This window comes from Bolinopsis microptera, chromosome 5, assembly GCF_026151205.1.
Source record: "Bolinopsis microptera isolate Bmic1 chromosome 5, MBARI_Bmic_1.0, whole genome shotgun sequence".
NCBI lineage: Eukaryota > Metazoa > Ctenophora > Tentaculata > Lobata > Bolinopsidae > Bolinopsis > Bolinopsis microptera.
In genome coordinates, this window is record NC_087076.1 from 7,984,571 (window position 1) to 8,002,973 (window position 18,403).

Genomic DNA, 18,403 nt, shown 5'->3' on the forward strand with positions numbered 1-18,403 from the left:
GAAATAGCGATTGACTGGAAAGAAATGACCAATGCAGAAGAATTTAAGAATATGATTTGTTATTTAACGATAAAATAAATTAAATGTAGTTTGAAACAATTAAATTTTATGTTATCATAAATATAATTTATGCACACGTTCCAACTGATTGAACTATTATATTAAGTGTTACATCAAGTAACGCTATTTTTAGACACACTGAACAATATTAAAAAGTGAAGTTATAGCAATAATACAGGGTGGGCCAAAAGTCAGTGTGCAAACGTTGGCCTTAATAGCTCAGTCACTGAGTGCCCAATTGAAATACTTCCTTCTGGTATGACTTAGTACCACCACTGGTTCGAGGAATTTGTCAACTCGAAAAATATTCGCGTTCATTTTTTCAAATGGAGGTTCATTTTCACATTTATTTGATAGTTTGGCTAGTCGGATCAAGCTAAATCTTATTGAATTGTGTTTGGCAATTCGAATTACGTTAGTCCTGAAAGAATTAGAACTGTAGCTTCTCAGATGACCGAGATATGAAGCATAACGAGTTTATTCATTACGTGTGATCAGGTGATTGGTTTACCTAATCACGTGATAAGGTGACCCCGTTAACTACCCCGTTAAACATTATGGGAATTGTTAAGGGTGCCCAATTAAGGTGTCGTGTCACGGTGTCACATAATCACCCAGTCAATTTTGTTAACGAGATACACAAAATGCTTAATAACTTCGTCATTTCTAATCCGTTTTGCCTCATGTTTTCAGATCATATGCAAAATTTGATAATCTACCGTCTCTGAAAAAATTAGGCGTTCAGCATCTTCAGAGAAAACAATATAGGTGTTTTAATATTGAATGGGCGTGGTCTAAAATATTCGAATTTTCAAATTTTGACGACGGAATCCTCGAACCAGTAAGTACAGTATGCCATCTGCAAAGCAACAGCTCTTAAATATAAAACACGGCGGAGGTATAAGACCCAACGTTTGCACACTGACTTTTGGCCCACCCTGTAGTATCTCGCAAACTGTCAAATTTGTGAGATGAAAAAATGTAAATAAGACAGTCATATCATGTTAATAAATTAATAATCCATAAAGTTATCGAAAACTTTTATATTAATATTTGGCATCTCTCGAGGCTAAAGTTAACCACTAATAATCAAATTGTCACTGCTTCATTTTGAAGCATTACAGTTGTAAACAATATGGTAAAGTATATCATGAACTATCGAAGATTAACTGAGTGAACGCAAAAAGCTTATTAAATATATTATTATAATATATTATTATTGTTATTATATTATATATTAAGATAATTAAAAGTATGATCAATCAAAGTCTGTTAATAATAATAAATTTGACAGCAAGAAAAGACAACATTTTCAAACACACAGTTTAATCAGTTATCTGTTAAATTTGTCTATCATAATAACCGTGCCTATCCCTTTGAGCATATAACTCTCTCGGGAATTCTGAGAATTCATTTCCTCCGTGATCCTCCTCCGAGAGAGTGGAAGCGCTGGAGGAGGAGATGTTGGGCTGGAATGCGTGGCATGTTGGCGGCATGTTTTCGGCATGTTGTAACGTACGGCATGTTGGACAGGTAAAGTTGCGGGTTGCAAACCAGAGCTCGACACATGCCTTGTGGAATCTGTGTGCGCAGTCTGACACGTGCACTTTTCCAATTAGGAGGGTTTCTAGACAGATAACGCACGTGTTATCTGGGGAAAGGGAGGGTCGCCGGTCTGGTTGTAGCGTGTTACCATGGTTACCATGATTACTGGACACTAAATCAGCAGCTACAAAGTCAACCAACCTCTCAAATAGTGGCTGATGCTTTGTTTTCAGCCGATATGGCTTTTGCTTCTGAAGTTTCGTCAAATAATTCCTTACGTCATTATCCGACAAAATTGGGTAAATTTCTTGCAATTGGCGTATCAGTTTCTCAGCCTCTGCTGGTGAGCAATTGTTGGACTCTTGATCAGAACCAGAGTTATACTCTTCCTGATAGGATCTTAGATTTAGTCCTGAGAGTTCATGTTCTAGTCCCTGGCTGTGCAGCTGCAAGTGTGGAACATCAGAATCCGACCAGGTCGGGATGGAACTAGACCAGGTGGGGTTGTCAGTTTTATTACTTTGATCACCTATGGGCCATGTCGGGATGGTATTGTCAATAACATGACTTTGAACAATTCTGGGTACCCTGGATACCCCTGTAGTAACTTCATCACTGGGCATCCTCGACATTCTTATTGGAATATCTGAGCTAGCAGTCGCAGGATTGAGTGCTCTGGGAGGGTTATAGGGTGCAATAGGGGAAGTATCTAGACTCCCACCTCTAGAAGGTAGAGTTCTACTGCGGCCTTTACCTCTCCCTCTACCCACAGAGAGAGTGTCTGGAGCACTGATAGACGGTATAATTCCTCTTCCTCTTGCACGAGGGGACGTAACCATAAGAACCGGAGGTACAACATTCAAAGCAGGAGAATTTATGTTAGTGACAGTGGGGAGAGCAGACTCAACCATCGCTGCAAGAGCGGGAGGTACCACGTCATTGGGAGGTACCACTACATTGTCATCGACCAATGTAATGGGTCCATCCAGCATATTAGCAATCTTCTCTAGCTCAGAGTTGATCCTGGCAGTATTCAGCTCGTTGTTAACAGTAGGAAGAGGGGGTGGAGATGATAGAGGGAGATCAGGAGCAACCCTCCCCAATAAAATATCATCAAACCTCTGTAGAGGAAGAGGAGGTACGGATATGTCAATAGGAGGTCCACGTGGCTCCTCTGCAAACCACACCAGGTCTGGATCCTCGTGGAGCGAGGCAGTGTACTGATCGTGCTTCTTTTTGTTATCTTCCAACTTCTTCCTCACATCTTCCTGGCATTCCTTCCATGCCACCAGGCTGTAACGTTCAGGATTAGGTAACTTAGACCGTTCTCTTATCTGAGCCTCGCAGTTTGCAGCCGCTATTTTTAACTTCAAGTTGGCAGAGTCGAATCTCTTCTGAACGAGATCCTGTTGGGCGAGTTTGTATTTCTGTGTCACATCAATGACATCCTTTTTGAGGTTGACCACACTATCATCTCTCTTGGACAGATCATGTTCAACTTTAGCAAGTTTCTCGGTTATCTCTTCCTTTTCCCGTGTTCGTGCGATTATCAGACTCTTTGAATCTATATTCGCTTGTTTCTGTTGTTCCAGCTCCGCCCTTATCGCCATGATCAGTTTCTTAGACTCTATTGATTTTGTTGTCCTGTCATTGATTCTCTGTTTTCTCTCTTCCTCCATCTGAACCACCAGCATGTTGTACTCCTCTTTTAGCTTGCTCTGCTCAGACAACATACTATGCCTTTCTTTATAATCCTCTTTCAGCTGCTTTGCTTTAGATTTCAACCTGGAGTAGCTCTCCATTTGTTGACATAGTTGTGTTTTGTAGTGGTTTATGTCATGCTCATATTGCTCTCTCATGGTGAAGACCATTGCTTCCAGTTGAGTGGCGTGTTTAGCAAGCTCCCTCCCTTTCTCTGTTTCGTGGTGTCTCTTGACTGAGTGATAACTAGTGTAAAGAGGTCCAGTTTCACCAAGGGTGCTGATATCTGGGGAGTTGACTGGTAAACTGGGATACTTTTGGTTGTTAGGTAGGGTAGAGTGGTTACTTGGTAACGATGTAGGTTGTTAGGTAAGGTTGAGTGGGAACTTGGTAACGTGACAAGACTGTGATGGGACTGCTGAGATGGACTTGGGGATACTGAGGAGTAAATTGTTTGAGGAGGGTACAAACCCGAAACAGGAACATTGCTAACGGATTGCGAAACATTGCTAATGGAATGCGAAACAGGAACATTGCTCATGGAATGCGGAACATTGTTATGAGAAGTACTGACAAGGCACCGCATCAGACATCCCATACAACAATCCCAGCGGATTGTTGGGCGAGTTATTGTTGATAGTTTGAGTGTTGTTGAAAGGTTGAGCGGCAGGATTGGGATTGACGCCAGGTAGCATGTTTTCTAAATTGGAGCTGACCTGAGTGAATCCTGGAAACTGTAGACCGAACTGATTGTTAACATGGTTAACATGGTTAACATGGTTAACATGGTTAACGTCACACATCATCTCAGTGGTACATATCCTGTAATATTCTGGGTTAAGTTATCTAGGTATTATTTTGAATTATTTAACAAATTTTTTACAATGTTATGGATTTCAGGAAGATTTATTTGGTATCTAAGTGGTAGCCTTAATTTACTTGAAACTAGATTTTATAATATCAGTAAATTATCAATAAGACAGTACTTAAATCACCAACGGTCAGTCACGACCACCTCCTCCCGAAAAATTGAGAAGAAACTCGAGAAAGATAAAGAACAAAAGAGAATAATCTTCTCATTTCAAAGTCGCAACTGTTGAGTGTTGTCTGAATTTCTATATTTTGTATTTGTGTTCAAAGACATCTAAATTGCGATACACTACTGCACTAACTGCAGTACAAATTAAATAACAATTATACCGTCAGGTAAACGAAAGATTGACTTAATTAAAATACGGTAGTAACATTGGTTACTTTCTCAGCTTCCTTTAGCTGCTGACTTGCCGCATATCCTAATAAAATCAACATCAACCAGTACCTCCTTCTTCCGATGTTGCTTATACATGTGAGGTATTTTAAACTTCATCTCAGCTAGCACCTCTATATTGAGCCCTTTACTCTCAAATTTGTTGAGGATATAGTCTCTGGTGGAGGTCTTATGAAAAGAGTACACAGCTCCGAAGGAGTGATGGCTGACAGTGCTACTTCTAGGAAAGTCATGTCAATACCAGAGTTGTTCTTTGTGCCAAAGGGAGGGTTCATCACTACTGTGTCGAACTTGAAGTCTGGCCTGGGAGAGTGGGAGTGGAGAGAATGGGTCACAGATTTAGTGGATAGAGAAAAGATATCGGGGGGGGGGGGGGGGGGGGGTACAGTGGTACACTACACTTAGATCATAAAAGATATCTAATAGATACAGTAAGATACGGTAAGAAACTGACTACATCTTTCTTACAGTTCATAATTCATATGAATATGCCATAGAAAAGGTGTGGCCATAGTAAAGGTGTGGCCTGCCGAACAAAACAATCACTACCTGAGACACAGGAAATAAGATGTAGGTTTTATCACTTTGATCATTACTCAATTACATTAGTTAGATTTGTTCATTGTTAAATTTGCAGGTAGTGAGGCTACTTTGTCTTCCCCTGCGCCAGGGACAAAAGGATTTCGCGGCATGTACGAAATCGCGGAATTTCCCATTCTCCGCGACAAATTTTATGTGTAGTTTAATGTATAACCTGTTAAATTTCGCGGTACCGCGAAATTTGGCCAAAATAATCGCGAAATCCTTTTGTCCCTGCCCTGCGCAGGTTTTATTATATTCATCAGTGGCATCTTTACAGGGGGGTCTCACGTTACAGTTAAAACAATTCATTTTGAAACAAAACGCACAATAGGGAACAATTGTAAGCTGAGAGATTAGAGAACAAAAGAACTAAGTTATGGTAAAATGACTGGTCGTTGCTCTTATGTATCAATATTGGTGTATTGCTCAACTACAAGAGAAATTCTAACTGCATGTCTACAATTTTTGTGAACAAACTGATATGAATTCTATCTGCACAAAATTGTATGCTGTAGCTGTCTGCACACTAAACTTTTCCCAAGGCGTGCTACACCCGACATTTTGGTTAGCAGGCTCCCTTTCGATTTAGTTTTTAGTTTGATACTGACAGTTTTGATATTTATGTAAATATAGAGGAACATACTGTGCATGTGGGCATCTGCAAAATAATCAAACCATATTTAATAGAAGTAAATTATAAATTGAGACAGTGCTGTTTAAAATTTAAAATTTAATTATATATTTGAGCAAAAGTCGTTCCACAAAATGTCAAGCCAATGGGTATTTTTTTGTGAAACTTGATTTCGAGATAGCAGTTGACCAACAAACTAGGACTAGTGACCGAACTTTTGAGGGGGTCCCAGCCACGCCTATATTTGGTCCAAATTAGGCCCAATTTAGCCAAATACCCTGAACATGCCCAAAACCCAAGTTTATGGTGCTCTACTTGTAGCTAGTGGTCTCCTGAACTTGTATATACAATTTCATCAAGATTGGACAAAAATGACTGAGTTATGAGCCAAAAACAATATGCCCATATTTGGGCATACGCACCAAATTTGGTAGATTTCGTCCCATTAATTGGTCAAATCTCAATATTTTTGAATGAGACTTACTTTTTATGAAAGGTAAGCCTAAACTACATATTCTCTGTAAGTTATAGCTTTATATCTGTTTAAATGTGGATACTAAGGCGAAAAAAACCACAAAAAATGAACTAAATTGCCTATATCTTGGTTCGCGATATTCGCGGAATTGATCTCATTAAAATTGTAACAGCTCAATCAGTTTTCAGAATTTTTGCATCAAATTTTCAGAATCGACTCGAAATCGCATTTCGACCTTATTTTGAGAACGGATTTTTGATTTAGGCCTCCAAAAAAATTTGGCGGTCAAATTCCAAAATTTTCTCACAAAATTCGAGCATGGAGAGGGCTATGGAAATATTTGGAGAAAGCGGGATCGAGATAAAAATAACTGGACAGAGACATCTTGGAGCGGTTATTAAGTCACAGGAATCTAAACGACTTTACATCAATAATTTAGTTGAAGAATGGACCAAAATGATCAACAAATTATCAGATTTTGGTCAATCCCAGCCACAAGCAGCATATGCAGCATTCACTCATGGGGTTAGGCACAAAATGACATACTTCATGAGAAGGCTTTACCGGCTTTATTTGGATGCCCTATTACACCATTAGAGAGAAGAACGGTTGCGGTACCCATACGATGTGGGGGACTAGGCATACCAGTTTTATCAAAGTTGGCATCAGAGGAGTATAAAACATCCATGGAAGTGACTAAGTCCTTAGTAAAGGCCATGGCCGGAATTGAAACGGATATAGATCATGATTCCGAGTCGCTGAAAGAGATTCTAAAAGTGAGGGCAGAAAAGCATGAATTAGAATACACGTTAATCTGCAATGAAAGCAGTGATAGATCTACACGTGCAATTAATCAGGCAAGAGAAAAAGGAAGCTCAAGTTGGTTGACTGTCCTACCTCTTAAGTCTTATGGGTTCACATTGAACAAAGGGGAATTCAGGGATAGTCTACTTCTTCGATATAACAAAGACCTTCCACGATTACCTCAATCCTGTGTTTGTGGGGCCAAAATGGACATCAACCATGCTCTAAACTGTCCAAGAGGGGGCTACATCATCATCCGCCACAACTCAGTTAGGGATTTCATAGCCAAACAACTATCAACTGTTTGCAAAGACGTACAATGTGAGCCCCACCTACAGACTTTAGACGGGGAGACTTTCTCAACAAGTACCACACTAACAGGAGACAGTACCCACCCTGACGTCCGTGCCAGGGGATTCTATCGTCCGGGACAGAACTCCTATTTCGACATAAAGTTCTCAATCCCAATTCTGAGTCTTATCTCTCATCATCAACAGAAAAAATATACGAGAGAGCTGAGACTCAGAAGCGGAGGTTATACAACGAGAGAATATTGAACGTCGAACATGGGAGTTTCTGTCCACTGGTGTACTCTGTCACGGGTGGCAGCGGGCCAGAAGCGAGAACATTTTTTAGATCATTGTATGAGAAAATATCTTATAAGACTCAACAAAATTATTCAGATGTTGTCAATTTTTTAAGATGCAAATTATCATTTATTATCAGGAAGCTGGTTCTCCTGTGTATAAGAGGAACCAGATCTTCTGTCAATTCAGTTGACAAAAGTTGTGAAAGCGACTTTGAGTTCGCATGCTTTGTATCAAAGCTTAGCTAATTATGAGTCCTATGGACTCAATTAATTGTTGGTTCAAATCTGGTCGATATACATTGTTGTAAATTATATTGTTATATATTATTCTATTTGTTTTCCAAAAAAAAAAAAAAATGTTGTGGTTTTTTTTTCGCCTTAGTATCCACATTTAAACAGATATAAAGCTATAACTTACAGAGAATATGTAGTTTAGGCTTACCTTTCATCAAAAGTAAGTCTCATTCAGGGGGGGGGGGGGGTCAACCTCATTTTACCTCATTTTACCTCATCCCAATTTTGCCTTTTTTGGCTGGCCTCATGAGGTAAAATGAGGTAAATTTCGGCAAAAATTTTTAACAGGTAAACTTCTCTAAATCGTCAATTTAGTCACGAAGGAGTATGGAAGGAATTCTAAATGTGTGCTCCTCTAATATAAACAGTAGGAAATGGTTAACTTAAGTCGAGGTCTCAGGTCTCTACAATGTCGGGAAGTTCCTGCAGGAATTTGCGCATTGCGCTTGAAGCGCAAGATTCACTGCGCCAAAAGCGAAGGTCGTAGATACATGAGACCTTGACTAAAGTTAACCATTTCATATCATTGCTGTAAGAGTATGCCACTTTCAGAGTCCTGAACACACTCCCATATCTCTTAATCGTCAATTATATGAATTTTACCTGTTAAAATATATCATCTTTTACTGATATCAATTTAGTTTAACACTGTTAGTTTTAAAAAAGAAAATAATACTTCACACCAAACTAACACACAATATGATAATATAAAGAGGAAGGTTTTCTTGGAGACCTGGACCATCAAAATAGTGTACAGTGCTGCTGTCATTGTCAAGACTCCAGAATAAGAGGGTCTAGTTGTGGGATTATGCTGGATAACAGATATATATAATATACAATATAATATGATAAGTGATAACATCCTACAAAAGAATGTTAGCTTACTAAGGAATTTTCCTCTTACCGAATTATACAAGAAGTTAACTAAGTTCCTCCTAGTCCTAAGCATTATCTTGTTTCAGAGGGAATGAGTGATTTAAAAAGATGAGGCCAAAGAGTTAGTTGTGAAGAAGGCATTTGTACTCTGTAATTTCTAAGCTAATTTTTTTCGATATTTATAGCTATTTACTGATCTTGTTTTGACGTATCAGCAAGAGATCACTGGACCTCGTTAGTTGTTAGTCATGTTATGCTGATCCAGTTAGTGACGAGCTATGAAGTAATCATTCGACCTCATTTAATAATTAATACTGATCCTATCAATGACGAGCTATGAAGTAATCAGTGGATCTCGTCAATGCTCATCCTGTCCGGACTGTCAGTGACGAGTTATGAAGAAATAAATGAAGACCTCATTAATTCCTTGTTCCAAGAAGATATTCCTCTGGTAACAACCCCTTCTGGCCTGCTTCTGAACATAATATGAAGATTCGAAAACCTAGTCTACCTAAATTGGAACTTGCTGACTGCATTGGAAAATGGAGAACAATCGAGAAATGATAATCAGTGCCAGGATATAATCAAAGTTGAATTCGGAATCCAAGGAAAACCTTCCTTTTTTATATTATCATATTGTGCGTTAGTTTGGTGTGATGAATGTTCTTTTTTAAAACTAACAGTGTTTTAAACTAAATTGATATCAGTTAAAGATGATATATTTTAACAGGTAAAATTCATATAATTGACGATTAAGAGCTGTAGGAGTGTGTTCAGGACTCTGAAAGTGGCATACTCTGATAGCAATGGTATGAAACGGTTAACTTTAGTCAAGGTCTCATGTCTCTACGACCTTCGCTTTTGGCGCAGTGAATCTTGCGCTTCAGCGCATGGCAATGCGCAAATTCCTGCAGGAACTTTCCGACATTGTAGAGACCTGAAACCTCGACTAAAGTTAACCATTTCCTACTGTTTATATTAGAGGAGCACACATTGCATTTAGAACTCCTTCGTGACTAAATTGACGATTTAGATAATTTTACCTGTTAAAAATTGGTGAAAAATATGGGCGTGGCCCAAGTCAGTATTATATATGAAATATATGAAATTCTGTGCTCCAATATCACTATATGAGGGTTACACATGTTCGTCGAGGAAACCCTGCCTTCTAATCTGTCAGGTAGATCACCCACCTGACAACCACAACACTAGATCAACCAAAATTTTTAACATTTTAACCCCAAAGTTCAGAATGACTGACTTTACTACTAGTGTAATGTGCTTGCGAGGAAAACTTAAACGTGCTCTATTAGCCAATCAGCATAACCACGCCCTGCTTGATTGGACCGTAAAAGATTTTGACTGTACAAATATTATTTTCCAAACATTATAACTGGCTGGTCACACACATCTCAATTAAATTCCCCTAGGCTACTGTTTTCCAAGTCTTGTCCTGTGAGTAAAGAATGTGTGAGAAAGTATTAATAAAATAAATGTATATTTTTTGAATTTTCTAAATCTAATCTGAGAATGAAGTATAAAGAAAGTTTTAATTAGCACTGTATAGTTTAAGATATTTTTAGCTTATTATAACCATTGATACAAAGGCCATAATCTTTCGCCAGCTCTTTAATATCCACCTTGGTCCTTGAAGCTACATTTTATATCCTTGAACTACACAATATAAACTAAAGCATGTTTTAGTGTAGACTTTTTGTCACAACAAGGCTGCAACCTATAGTAACAACTATAAACAGAACCCCTAATGTCTACTAAAAAATGTCCTCTAGTCCTAATATGAGCCTTGTCTCTAAAAACCTAACTGAACTAGCGTTTCGGTGAGTGCAAAGCTTTGATCAGGCACGCGCATTCCTTGCCCCGTTAGTTACCTGTCCTTCCAAAACCAAACTCGCATTCAAGGACAAAAAGTCATACACCAAATGGGCATTATATTTTATGAATTGTTTTACATCTTTTTATTCTGTAAAATGTGCTAAAATTAAATTTCTTGTTTCATTGGAAATTTCTTGTTTCATTGGATTATACGAAACCGTAGACACAAAAAATTGTTTGGTTGTTCCTGATCCTATAGAGCAACTAATTAGAGGTGATATCTAATTATTTGAACGAAAAGTGGTTTTGTGAACCGCCCTTTATTCTACAGCGAATCATGAACATTGAACATGTACATAAGAACTTAGAATTGTATGAAGTATGAGTTTATATGAGTAATTTATTATGAAATGACCTTTCACTATGCAATTTCGACTAAATTCATGTAGATATCCAATCCAGTACCATGCACAACTGTTGTTTACATTTGGTCTAGTTAGACACAATTTGTTTCAGAGTGACTCGATAATCGCAATATCAAACTAAGATATTATTTAAATGGTCCATGTCATGCAATGCGGAAATATCCCCATAAATTGGCAACTGCCAAGGTGACACTAAAGTTATTGCTAATTCCTTTACAAAACTTAGCAAGTGCTATTAACAATTTCCTAATGGATCATGGAAATTGAAATGTTCAATTTTCTTTTCATAAATAATAATTATAATGCGAAGTTTTATTTACCCCAAGTTTGGAGAGTAAGTAGGTTAAACTGGGAATGCCCCTTCCCAGGGACCACATCACTCCTAATAAACCATTAAATATCATGGGAGACCATGCACAGCCTCGAATTATAGTATAATGACTTCGAATAAACCTTTTTTGTCTCTAAAAAAAGGCTTAGAAAACTAGATTTATTTACCTCATTTTACCTCATTTTACCTCATCCCAATTTTGCCTTTTTTGGCTGGCCTCATGAGGTAAAATGAGGTTGACCCCCCCCCCCCCCCCCCCCCCCATTCAAAAATATTGATATTTGACCAATTTATGGGACAAAATATAACAAATTTGGTGCATATGACTAAATATGGGCATATGGTTTTTGGCTCATAACTCAGTCATTTTTTGTCCAATCTTGATGAAATTCCATTCATAAGTTCAGGAGACCACTAGCTACAAGTAGAGCATCATTAACCTGGGTTTTGGGCATGTTCAGGGTATTTGGCTAAATTGGGCCTAATTTGGACCAAATATGGGCGTGGCTGCCCTGCGCACACCGTTTGGCGGTTGGGGTCCGGGACCCCCTCAAAAGTTCGGTCACTGGTCCTAGTTTGTTGGTCAACTGCTATCTCGAAATCAAGTTTCACAAAAAAATACCCATTGGCCCCCCCCCCCCCACCCCCTTAAATGAGAAGAGACATAGCGTTTGTCCTAGTCAAATGATTACCAACAAAAAAGACAAACCTGACAAGGTCGGTGGTAACATAACACTGGATAATATCAATGTTATCTATCTCAAACTCAGTGATATTATCCTGTAAATCCTGGATAGCATCGGAGTCCAGCTCTAATGACGTCACACTTCCTGCTCCCAACATTACACTTCCTGGAAAGAGAGGGTATCATATTCCGTGTAGTTCCCGGGTCGGAACACTACTGATCAGCCACAGTCATATTAGTGATCAGCCATATTAGTGATCCGTCACAGATTTATAATGATAACGTGAAGATGAAAACAAGCTGTTTTCAGGCAAGGAATTCAGGAACACTAAATAACTCACCTACCAATACTGAGAATACCGCACCCAGCCCCCATATCCAGCACAGCCTTGTCCTCGATATCCCCGAAGCTGCTCTGAGCAGTGTACAGGACACTTGCAGCTAGATGTGGGTCTGTGGGGTACTGTTCCAGCTCCAACTTGGGGTGGGAGAACTGGGATACATCCTGCAGGTAACTCTCTAGTTGCTTCCTTTTCATTGCACCTGTTATATCATGGAGGGTGTTACAGGTAGTGTTAGGTGTTACAAGCAGTGTTTAGGGGAGTCACGTGATCAGGCAATGTGTCACGTGATCAAGTAACTCTTGTAACTCTTAAAAGTAGAGTTTGTCATTTCACATGTACTACTAATTTGTAAATAGAAGCGAGTTAGACGACGTATATAAAACTGATAAAATAATAAGTTAGAAGTTAAAAGAAATTACAGCACTGTCACGATAACAAACACTCTGCTCTTTTAGGGTGTAATTAAATATCCCGCAAAACATATCTACTCATTCTCAAATTTCAAGATCAAGTACTTCAATGTTCTGAACCAAACCCTTCCCCATCAGATCAAAGTCTGACAACATAGCATCCAGATTATTCTTCACCATACCTCCCTCAGTTCTTACTTTTGCCATAGAGCCATTAACAGTGAACTTCACCTCACCGTTCCCAGCTCGCTTCATCACAACACCCACCACACTGGGGGCGTATCTGTTGTACAGGAAGAGACACAGCTGGCCGTATGCGCGGCTCAGCTCCTCCACGTACAGCCGCGCTGGTTCGTACTCCACCACTGGGAAGTGAGAGCTCTTCGCGTGGTGTTGTGAAGGGTTGTCTGTTGGGAACCTCCCTGTTTGGCTGCGTTTCAAGTGGATGATCACGTTGTAGGATGTGGTGTTCGGTTTGAAGACAGAATCTAGGGAGTTGGTATTGGAGAGGGATTTCTCTGCCAGCCGTTTAAGGATGTTGAGAGAGGATTTTGTTGGAGAATCTCGGGTCAGATCAGACAGTTCGTTTTGAGGGCACGCTATACAGGCGTCAGGGTAAGAACTTCGTGTGTTCATGAAGTTCGTGTACAACTCTAAAGTTTCAGATATGAGCTCATGGTTGAAGTTGATGAGAAGCGGGTACAGGTTCCAGTCGAATGAAGAGAGGAAGGAGAGAACTCTAAGGAACCCAGCTGTAGCGGTTTGGGGGGTGGAGTGAGCTGTAGCACTGAGGAATATGTGGGCCACTACCAGTTCACAGAATATGTCAGGAATGTAGTTTGAGAGGCAGTGAATTGAGACCCAGTGTTTTAGGAATCTAACTGTTAGAGGGTAGGCAGAGTGCTGGAGACTCAAACTACTGAGGTGAGATGACACATAAGGTAGGATGACTGTTTGCACTTTCAGCTCTGCACCAGAACAAGGCACCCAGAAGGAAATGTTGCCCGCTCTTAGTTTCTCTTCTTTCGGGACATGAAATCTCAACCTGAACACAAACCCGTTCCGGGCAATGTCGAGGAATTTAATGTTTACTTTAGCAGTTATATGCATGCTTTCTAGCTCCTCTTTGAGGGCCAGGTAAAAGGCAGCCTTCAATCGGAGGATTCCCTGGACATCCTCTGGCCACTTGCCACTCAACTCAAAGTGACACACCATCTCGTGAGCTTGTACGAAAGGGGGAACTGCTTCACTTGTATTGAGAGCAGCTTGCTTCTTTGAGCGGCTTACTTGATACTCGGCTTGTGGGAACAGATCAGTGTTTCTGAGCACTGGAGATACGGCTAACACTGAGTTTATAGTAAGTGGTATCTTGGAGCACTTTCTCAAGATCTTACTCAGCTCGGAGAAAGTTTTGATGATTTTCTGTGCCTGCTCCTCACCATCTCCCTCGTAGTAGGTTCTGCCCACTATTTCCTGGCTCTCCAACTTGAGCTCTTGTACCTTGTCCGGTGCGATCCCGGCGTGACGTCCCAACACATGCTCTGTGATTTGGGTGAGAATACTGCGACGTGCCTGCGCAGTTTTACCGTCCCACACTACTGCTTGAACAATGGAACCATCCTGGAACCTCCTTATAGCACTCTTTTCCCCCCAAAACTCTTTGAACGTTTTAGATTGGACGGTATCTGCTGAGGGGCCTCTGTCGACAAGTCTTGTCCAGTTATCTTTGTCGATGGTGAGAGCAATCATTACGGAGCTAGGGAGACCTGGAGGAGATTTCCTTGACCAGGGTTCACTTAAAATGTACTCCATCTTGATTTCCATCACCCTGTCTCCATAAGATTTCAGGAGGATGGACCTGACATGGTCTATAAAACCTCGGAATTGCACCCCACAATATTGTAAAGAACTCTCTCGTAGAGGTGCTTCTGGGATCTCGACTTTGTAAACAACATCGTAGATATCATAAAGAGAGGAAACTCTCTCAGTCATGACAGATACGAGAGTATTGTACTCCCTCGACTCCAACATTTCCAACATAACCCCGCTGTGTCGAGATAACTCCTTCAAGGCTACTAGGTCAGTGTTGTAGCACACGTTAGCAAGAGTATCTATATATAAGCCTGGGTAACCCATGGTCTTTGTGGTGTCTCCAACAATGATCCCTGTAGAGAATGCGGGAACGAGGCTGGTTGATAAAAAGGACCAAACTTGTCTGCAGATTGTTAGGACGTCCATTTCTGTAGCAATAGATCCTGACTCGTATAGATGTAGGAACAATGTTGTCAATATATGTCCGGAAATTTGTACACCTTTTCTTGCACGCCAGAACTTGAGAATGGTCAATGCCTGTTTGAAGTTTTCTGAATCTTCAATGACTGACATAAAACTTACGTATTGAGGGGAATGAATGTCAGTGAGAATGGAGTTGTTGTAATACGGAGTGCTGATCTCTGAACATTCCTCTTCACCATCGTACACTTTATCAGGTCTGACGGCATTTCTGTCAAAATTAAGTAAAGATAGTTTGAAGGTGCAGCCAGAAGGTATGAGATTGAAAGAACCACCTGTTTTACATTGAACGTGAAGGACTGGTTTGAGCACGTCCCTTTCAAAATATTTGAACCTTATATTTGACACAAAATCGCAACTCCGGAGTTTTGGGATCAAGTGCATCAGGAACAAAGTTCTTTTGACGATATATCTTCCGTTCAAATAATCTTTTGGTTCGCAAAATTTTTCTGAGAGCAGAAGCAGTAAGTCGGATGATTTTGATGCTTTCAAATGAGTCGATGTCCTAACACCACCAACATCAACTACTTCTTTTGGTGGGAAGAATTTAAATGTACCATTTGGAATTGTGAGATCAGACGGTAGGGGCCAGACAGATTTCTTATTTTTCAAGGCGATGACGGCTTCTTCGATTGTCTTCTTCTTGGTTGGTCTTAAGTTCAACAACAACTCTTTTATCTGGTCAGAGACTGGGTTTGTGGACTGCTTCAATCCAGAATACAGTTCTTCAAGTTGACTTCTGATGAAATTGTCTGTGGTGTAGCCGAGAAGAACATTCTCGTCAACCTTCTGTTTTTTCTTCTTTGGTTGCATCCTGCTGAGGTATTATTATAATAACTTTTAAGATTTATTTTGTTTCATTCAAACAAGTTATATAATAAATGTAAAATCAAATGAGTATAGTAGATCAACTGCAGACACGAGTCAGATGATAGCGCGGTGTGCGCGCGGTTAAGACGCGCATTAGAAGTGTGAGTTGCTACATACTACTAAGCATATTGGTGTTCGGCAACAGCGCCCGCCGTAACCGATAATCGAATGTAGCGTCGTCTTTCAAGTCGTGTATTGAGGCTTAACTGGCAAGTCCAGGACACACGGACTAGGTGCAGCTCTATTTAAAACACGCCCCTTTTATCAAGTTGCCGGGAATTTGCTACTATCCCTGAACCCTGCAAGTAACGATGGCAGGTCCACAACGCCAAAAGGAGTCAAATTATAGCTGATAGCAGTAACATACAATAAGATAATATAAAGAAAATCATTTACACAAATAAAAAATCAAACAAATTATCTGTCATTCACTAACTAAGGCAAGTTTTGGTTCCCAATTTCAACATACTGTCAAGCAAGACGGACTATAAACAACTTTCTCGACAAAAATATTTAACGAAATATATCAATTAATTAAGAAAAGATCTAATACTTCTCAAGATTCAAAATTGAGTACATCAGAACCATGCAAGCTGATTAACAAACTTCGTCATGATATGAACAAAAACTGAACTTCAAAGAGTGACATAAATTCTAGAAACAGCAACTAGTGTATACACGATTGTCTGTCCCACACCCCACAGAAAAGCGTCTAAAGATGACATTGTAAATTGCGCTGATTTATAAACAAATACTATAACTGCACCTGAAATGAAGTGGGGTTATAATTGGTGGTAGCAGGAAATCTTTAAATTGTAAAGCAAATTTTTCATTGGCTAAAGATAGAAGGGCGTAAAAACATTAAAAAACAGGATAAAAAACAAAGTAAGCCTAACTTGTAATAGTTCCCGCAAAGAGAGGGGTAAAGAATCCAGCTATGATGAAAGAAGGAAGAGCGTACACAGCGATGGGATGACCTCCCAAACTGTACCAAGCAAGTAGTCCCGACACGAAGTGAATTACTAGACTCGACACCAAACACCACACAAATATCTCTCTCCACATATCTGCGGGATATAGTTTCACTTTCACTTTCATATTCAAAAAGTATTTTCATTTGAAGTCATCTGAATTCAGATGCCTCAGGTTGATTATTTACTGCTTGATAATGACTATATATATAGTCATTATCAAGCAGTATATATACTAGAATAACGCTGCTTCACTTTAGCACAATATAGAAATTGATAAATAAATTGTATCAAACGCAAAGAAAGTTCAGCAATATCATGAGGCAATGCAGACTAAAAGTTGACAGTAATTGATTGTAAACCGTAAGATTAATTACAGTAATTGACTGTAAACCGTAAGATTAATTACAGTTATTTATTGTAAACCGTAAGTAGTGTCGAATGTTTCCCCGCCGCCAGTTAACCGAATGTTGATGTCTGTCCAACCCATTCTCACAGTTTCTTGTTGTAAATGAAGAAAGAGATAAGGTTTTATTACATCACTATGCCTAGGATTAAAAGTAATCAGAAATAATGATGGGATTATTTTCATTGATTTCTCTTGGAGAATTTCTCTTTAGACTCTTAACTTGCGAACAAATTGAAGCAGCAAACTTTAGGCTAGAAACTTTATTGAATTGAAATAATCATTCCACGTAACAACGTCTTCTTCAGTTCTCAAATTATTTGTTATATAGTAGTGTTGAAAGTATTAAAACAACACTACTATATAACAAATAATTTGAGAACTGAAGAAGACGTTGTTACGTGGAATGATTATTTCAATTCAATAAAGTTTCTAGCCTAAAGTTTGCTGCTTCAATTTGTTCGCAAGTTAAGAGTCTAAAGAGAAATTCTCCAAGAGAAATCAAGTTCAAATGCGACTCATAAATATAGCCCCCTTGAACTAATTATTTTCATTGTTGTGATAATATCTAATTACAATAATCTCTAGGTTGACACATCCAGCTGCAGATCTCTTACATTTCATAATTAATCCCTCTTAATTGCATTTTACACTAGTCGTCGTTGCAGCCATCCACGGTCCACCACCTTAGGGCTTTATCAATCACTAAATTCACTGTTTAGGTTGCAAGTTATGTCAATCCTAGGTATTGTGACAAAGGCTTCACTCCAGAAAATCTAAAATGGGCAATGATGTGGATCAAGAAGAGATAAGAAACACAAGATCACACCAAAGTTGCACGTGCACAACACGTGCACAACACGTGATAACACACTAACTCATCACCATGTGCCATTAACACAGCACTGAGTAGCAAAAGAGCAACACCACTCACCCTTCTCATAACTGTTAGAACAATTCAATGTTCCGTTCATTTTGCAGTCCGACGGAGGTAAGGTATTCATGACTGTGC

At 39.4% G+C, this 18,403-nt stretch overlaps 4 protein-coding genes across 4 annotated transcripts in view; 1 reads left to right on the forward strand and 3 right to left on the reverse strand.

Moving 5' to 3' along the window:
- Positions 1-4,369: 4,369 nt before the first annotated feature.
- On the reverse strand, positions 4,370-12,637 carry LOC134815186 (rRNA N6-adenosine-methyltransferase METTL5-like). Its single transcript, XM_063823698.1, is given in 4 exon segments — positions 4,370-4,767; positions 4,770-4,876; positions 12,123-12,264; positions 12,444-12,637. Coding segments are annotated over 4 exon segments (645 nt in total). The 5' UTR covers position 12,637; the 3' UTR covers positions 4,370-4,564.
- Positions 12,638-12,823: 186 nt separating this feature from the next.
- LOC134814678 (nucleolar protein 6-like) lies at positions 12,824-15,957 on the reverse strand. The gene has a single exon (XM_063822845.1). It carries the CDS (start codon positions 15,955-15,957, stop codon positions 12,937-12,939), a length of 3,021 nt encoding a protein of 1,006 aa, XP_063678915.1. The 3' UTR covers positions 12,824-12,936.
- Positions 15,958-16,378: 421 nt separating this feature from the next.
- On the reverse strand, positions 16,379-18,398 carry LOC134815189 (transmembrane protein 170A-like). The gene is made up of 3 exons (XM_063823702.1): positions 18,326-18,398; positions 16,911-17,081; positions 16,379-16,780 (listed from the first exon to the last, which is right to left on the reverse strand). Exons 1-3 carry the CDS (start codon positions 18,393-18,395, stop codon positions 16,650-16,652), a joined length of 372 nt encoding a protein of 123 aa, XP_063679772.1. The 5' UTR covers positions 18,396-18,398; the 3' UTR covers positions 16,379-16,649.
- Positions 17,750-18,403, forward strand: part of LOC134815187 (probable E3 ubiquitin-protein ligase bre1) — a 35,579-nt gene continuing 34,925 nt past the window's right edge. Inside the window, exon 1 of the mRNA XM_063823699.1 lies at positions 17,750-17,769. The gene's annotated coding sequence lies outside the window, so the exon portion shown is untranslated. The remainder of the gene's footprint in view (positions 17,770-18,403) is intronic.

Coding starts and splice junctions, on each gene's coding strand:
- LOC134815189 (XM_063823702.1), bottom strand. CDS start 18,395: ATGAATACCTTACCTCCGTCGGACTGCAAAATGAACGGAACATTGAAT. Junction 17,082..18,325: donor TTCTAACAGTTATGAGAAGG/GTGAGTGGTGTT, acceptor TATATCCCGCAG/ATATGTGGAGAGAGATATTT. Junction 16,781..16,910: donor CTTTGCGGGAACTATTACAA/GTTAGGCTTACT, acceptor ACTTCATTTCAG/GTGCAGTTATAGTATTTGTT.
- LOC134814678 (XM_063822845.1), bottom strand. CDS start 15,957: ATGCAACCAAAGAAGAAAAAACAGAAGGTTGACGAGAATGTTCTTCTC.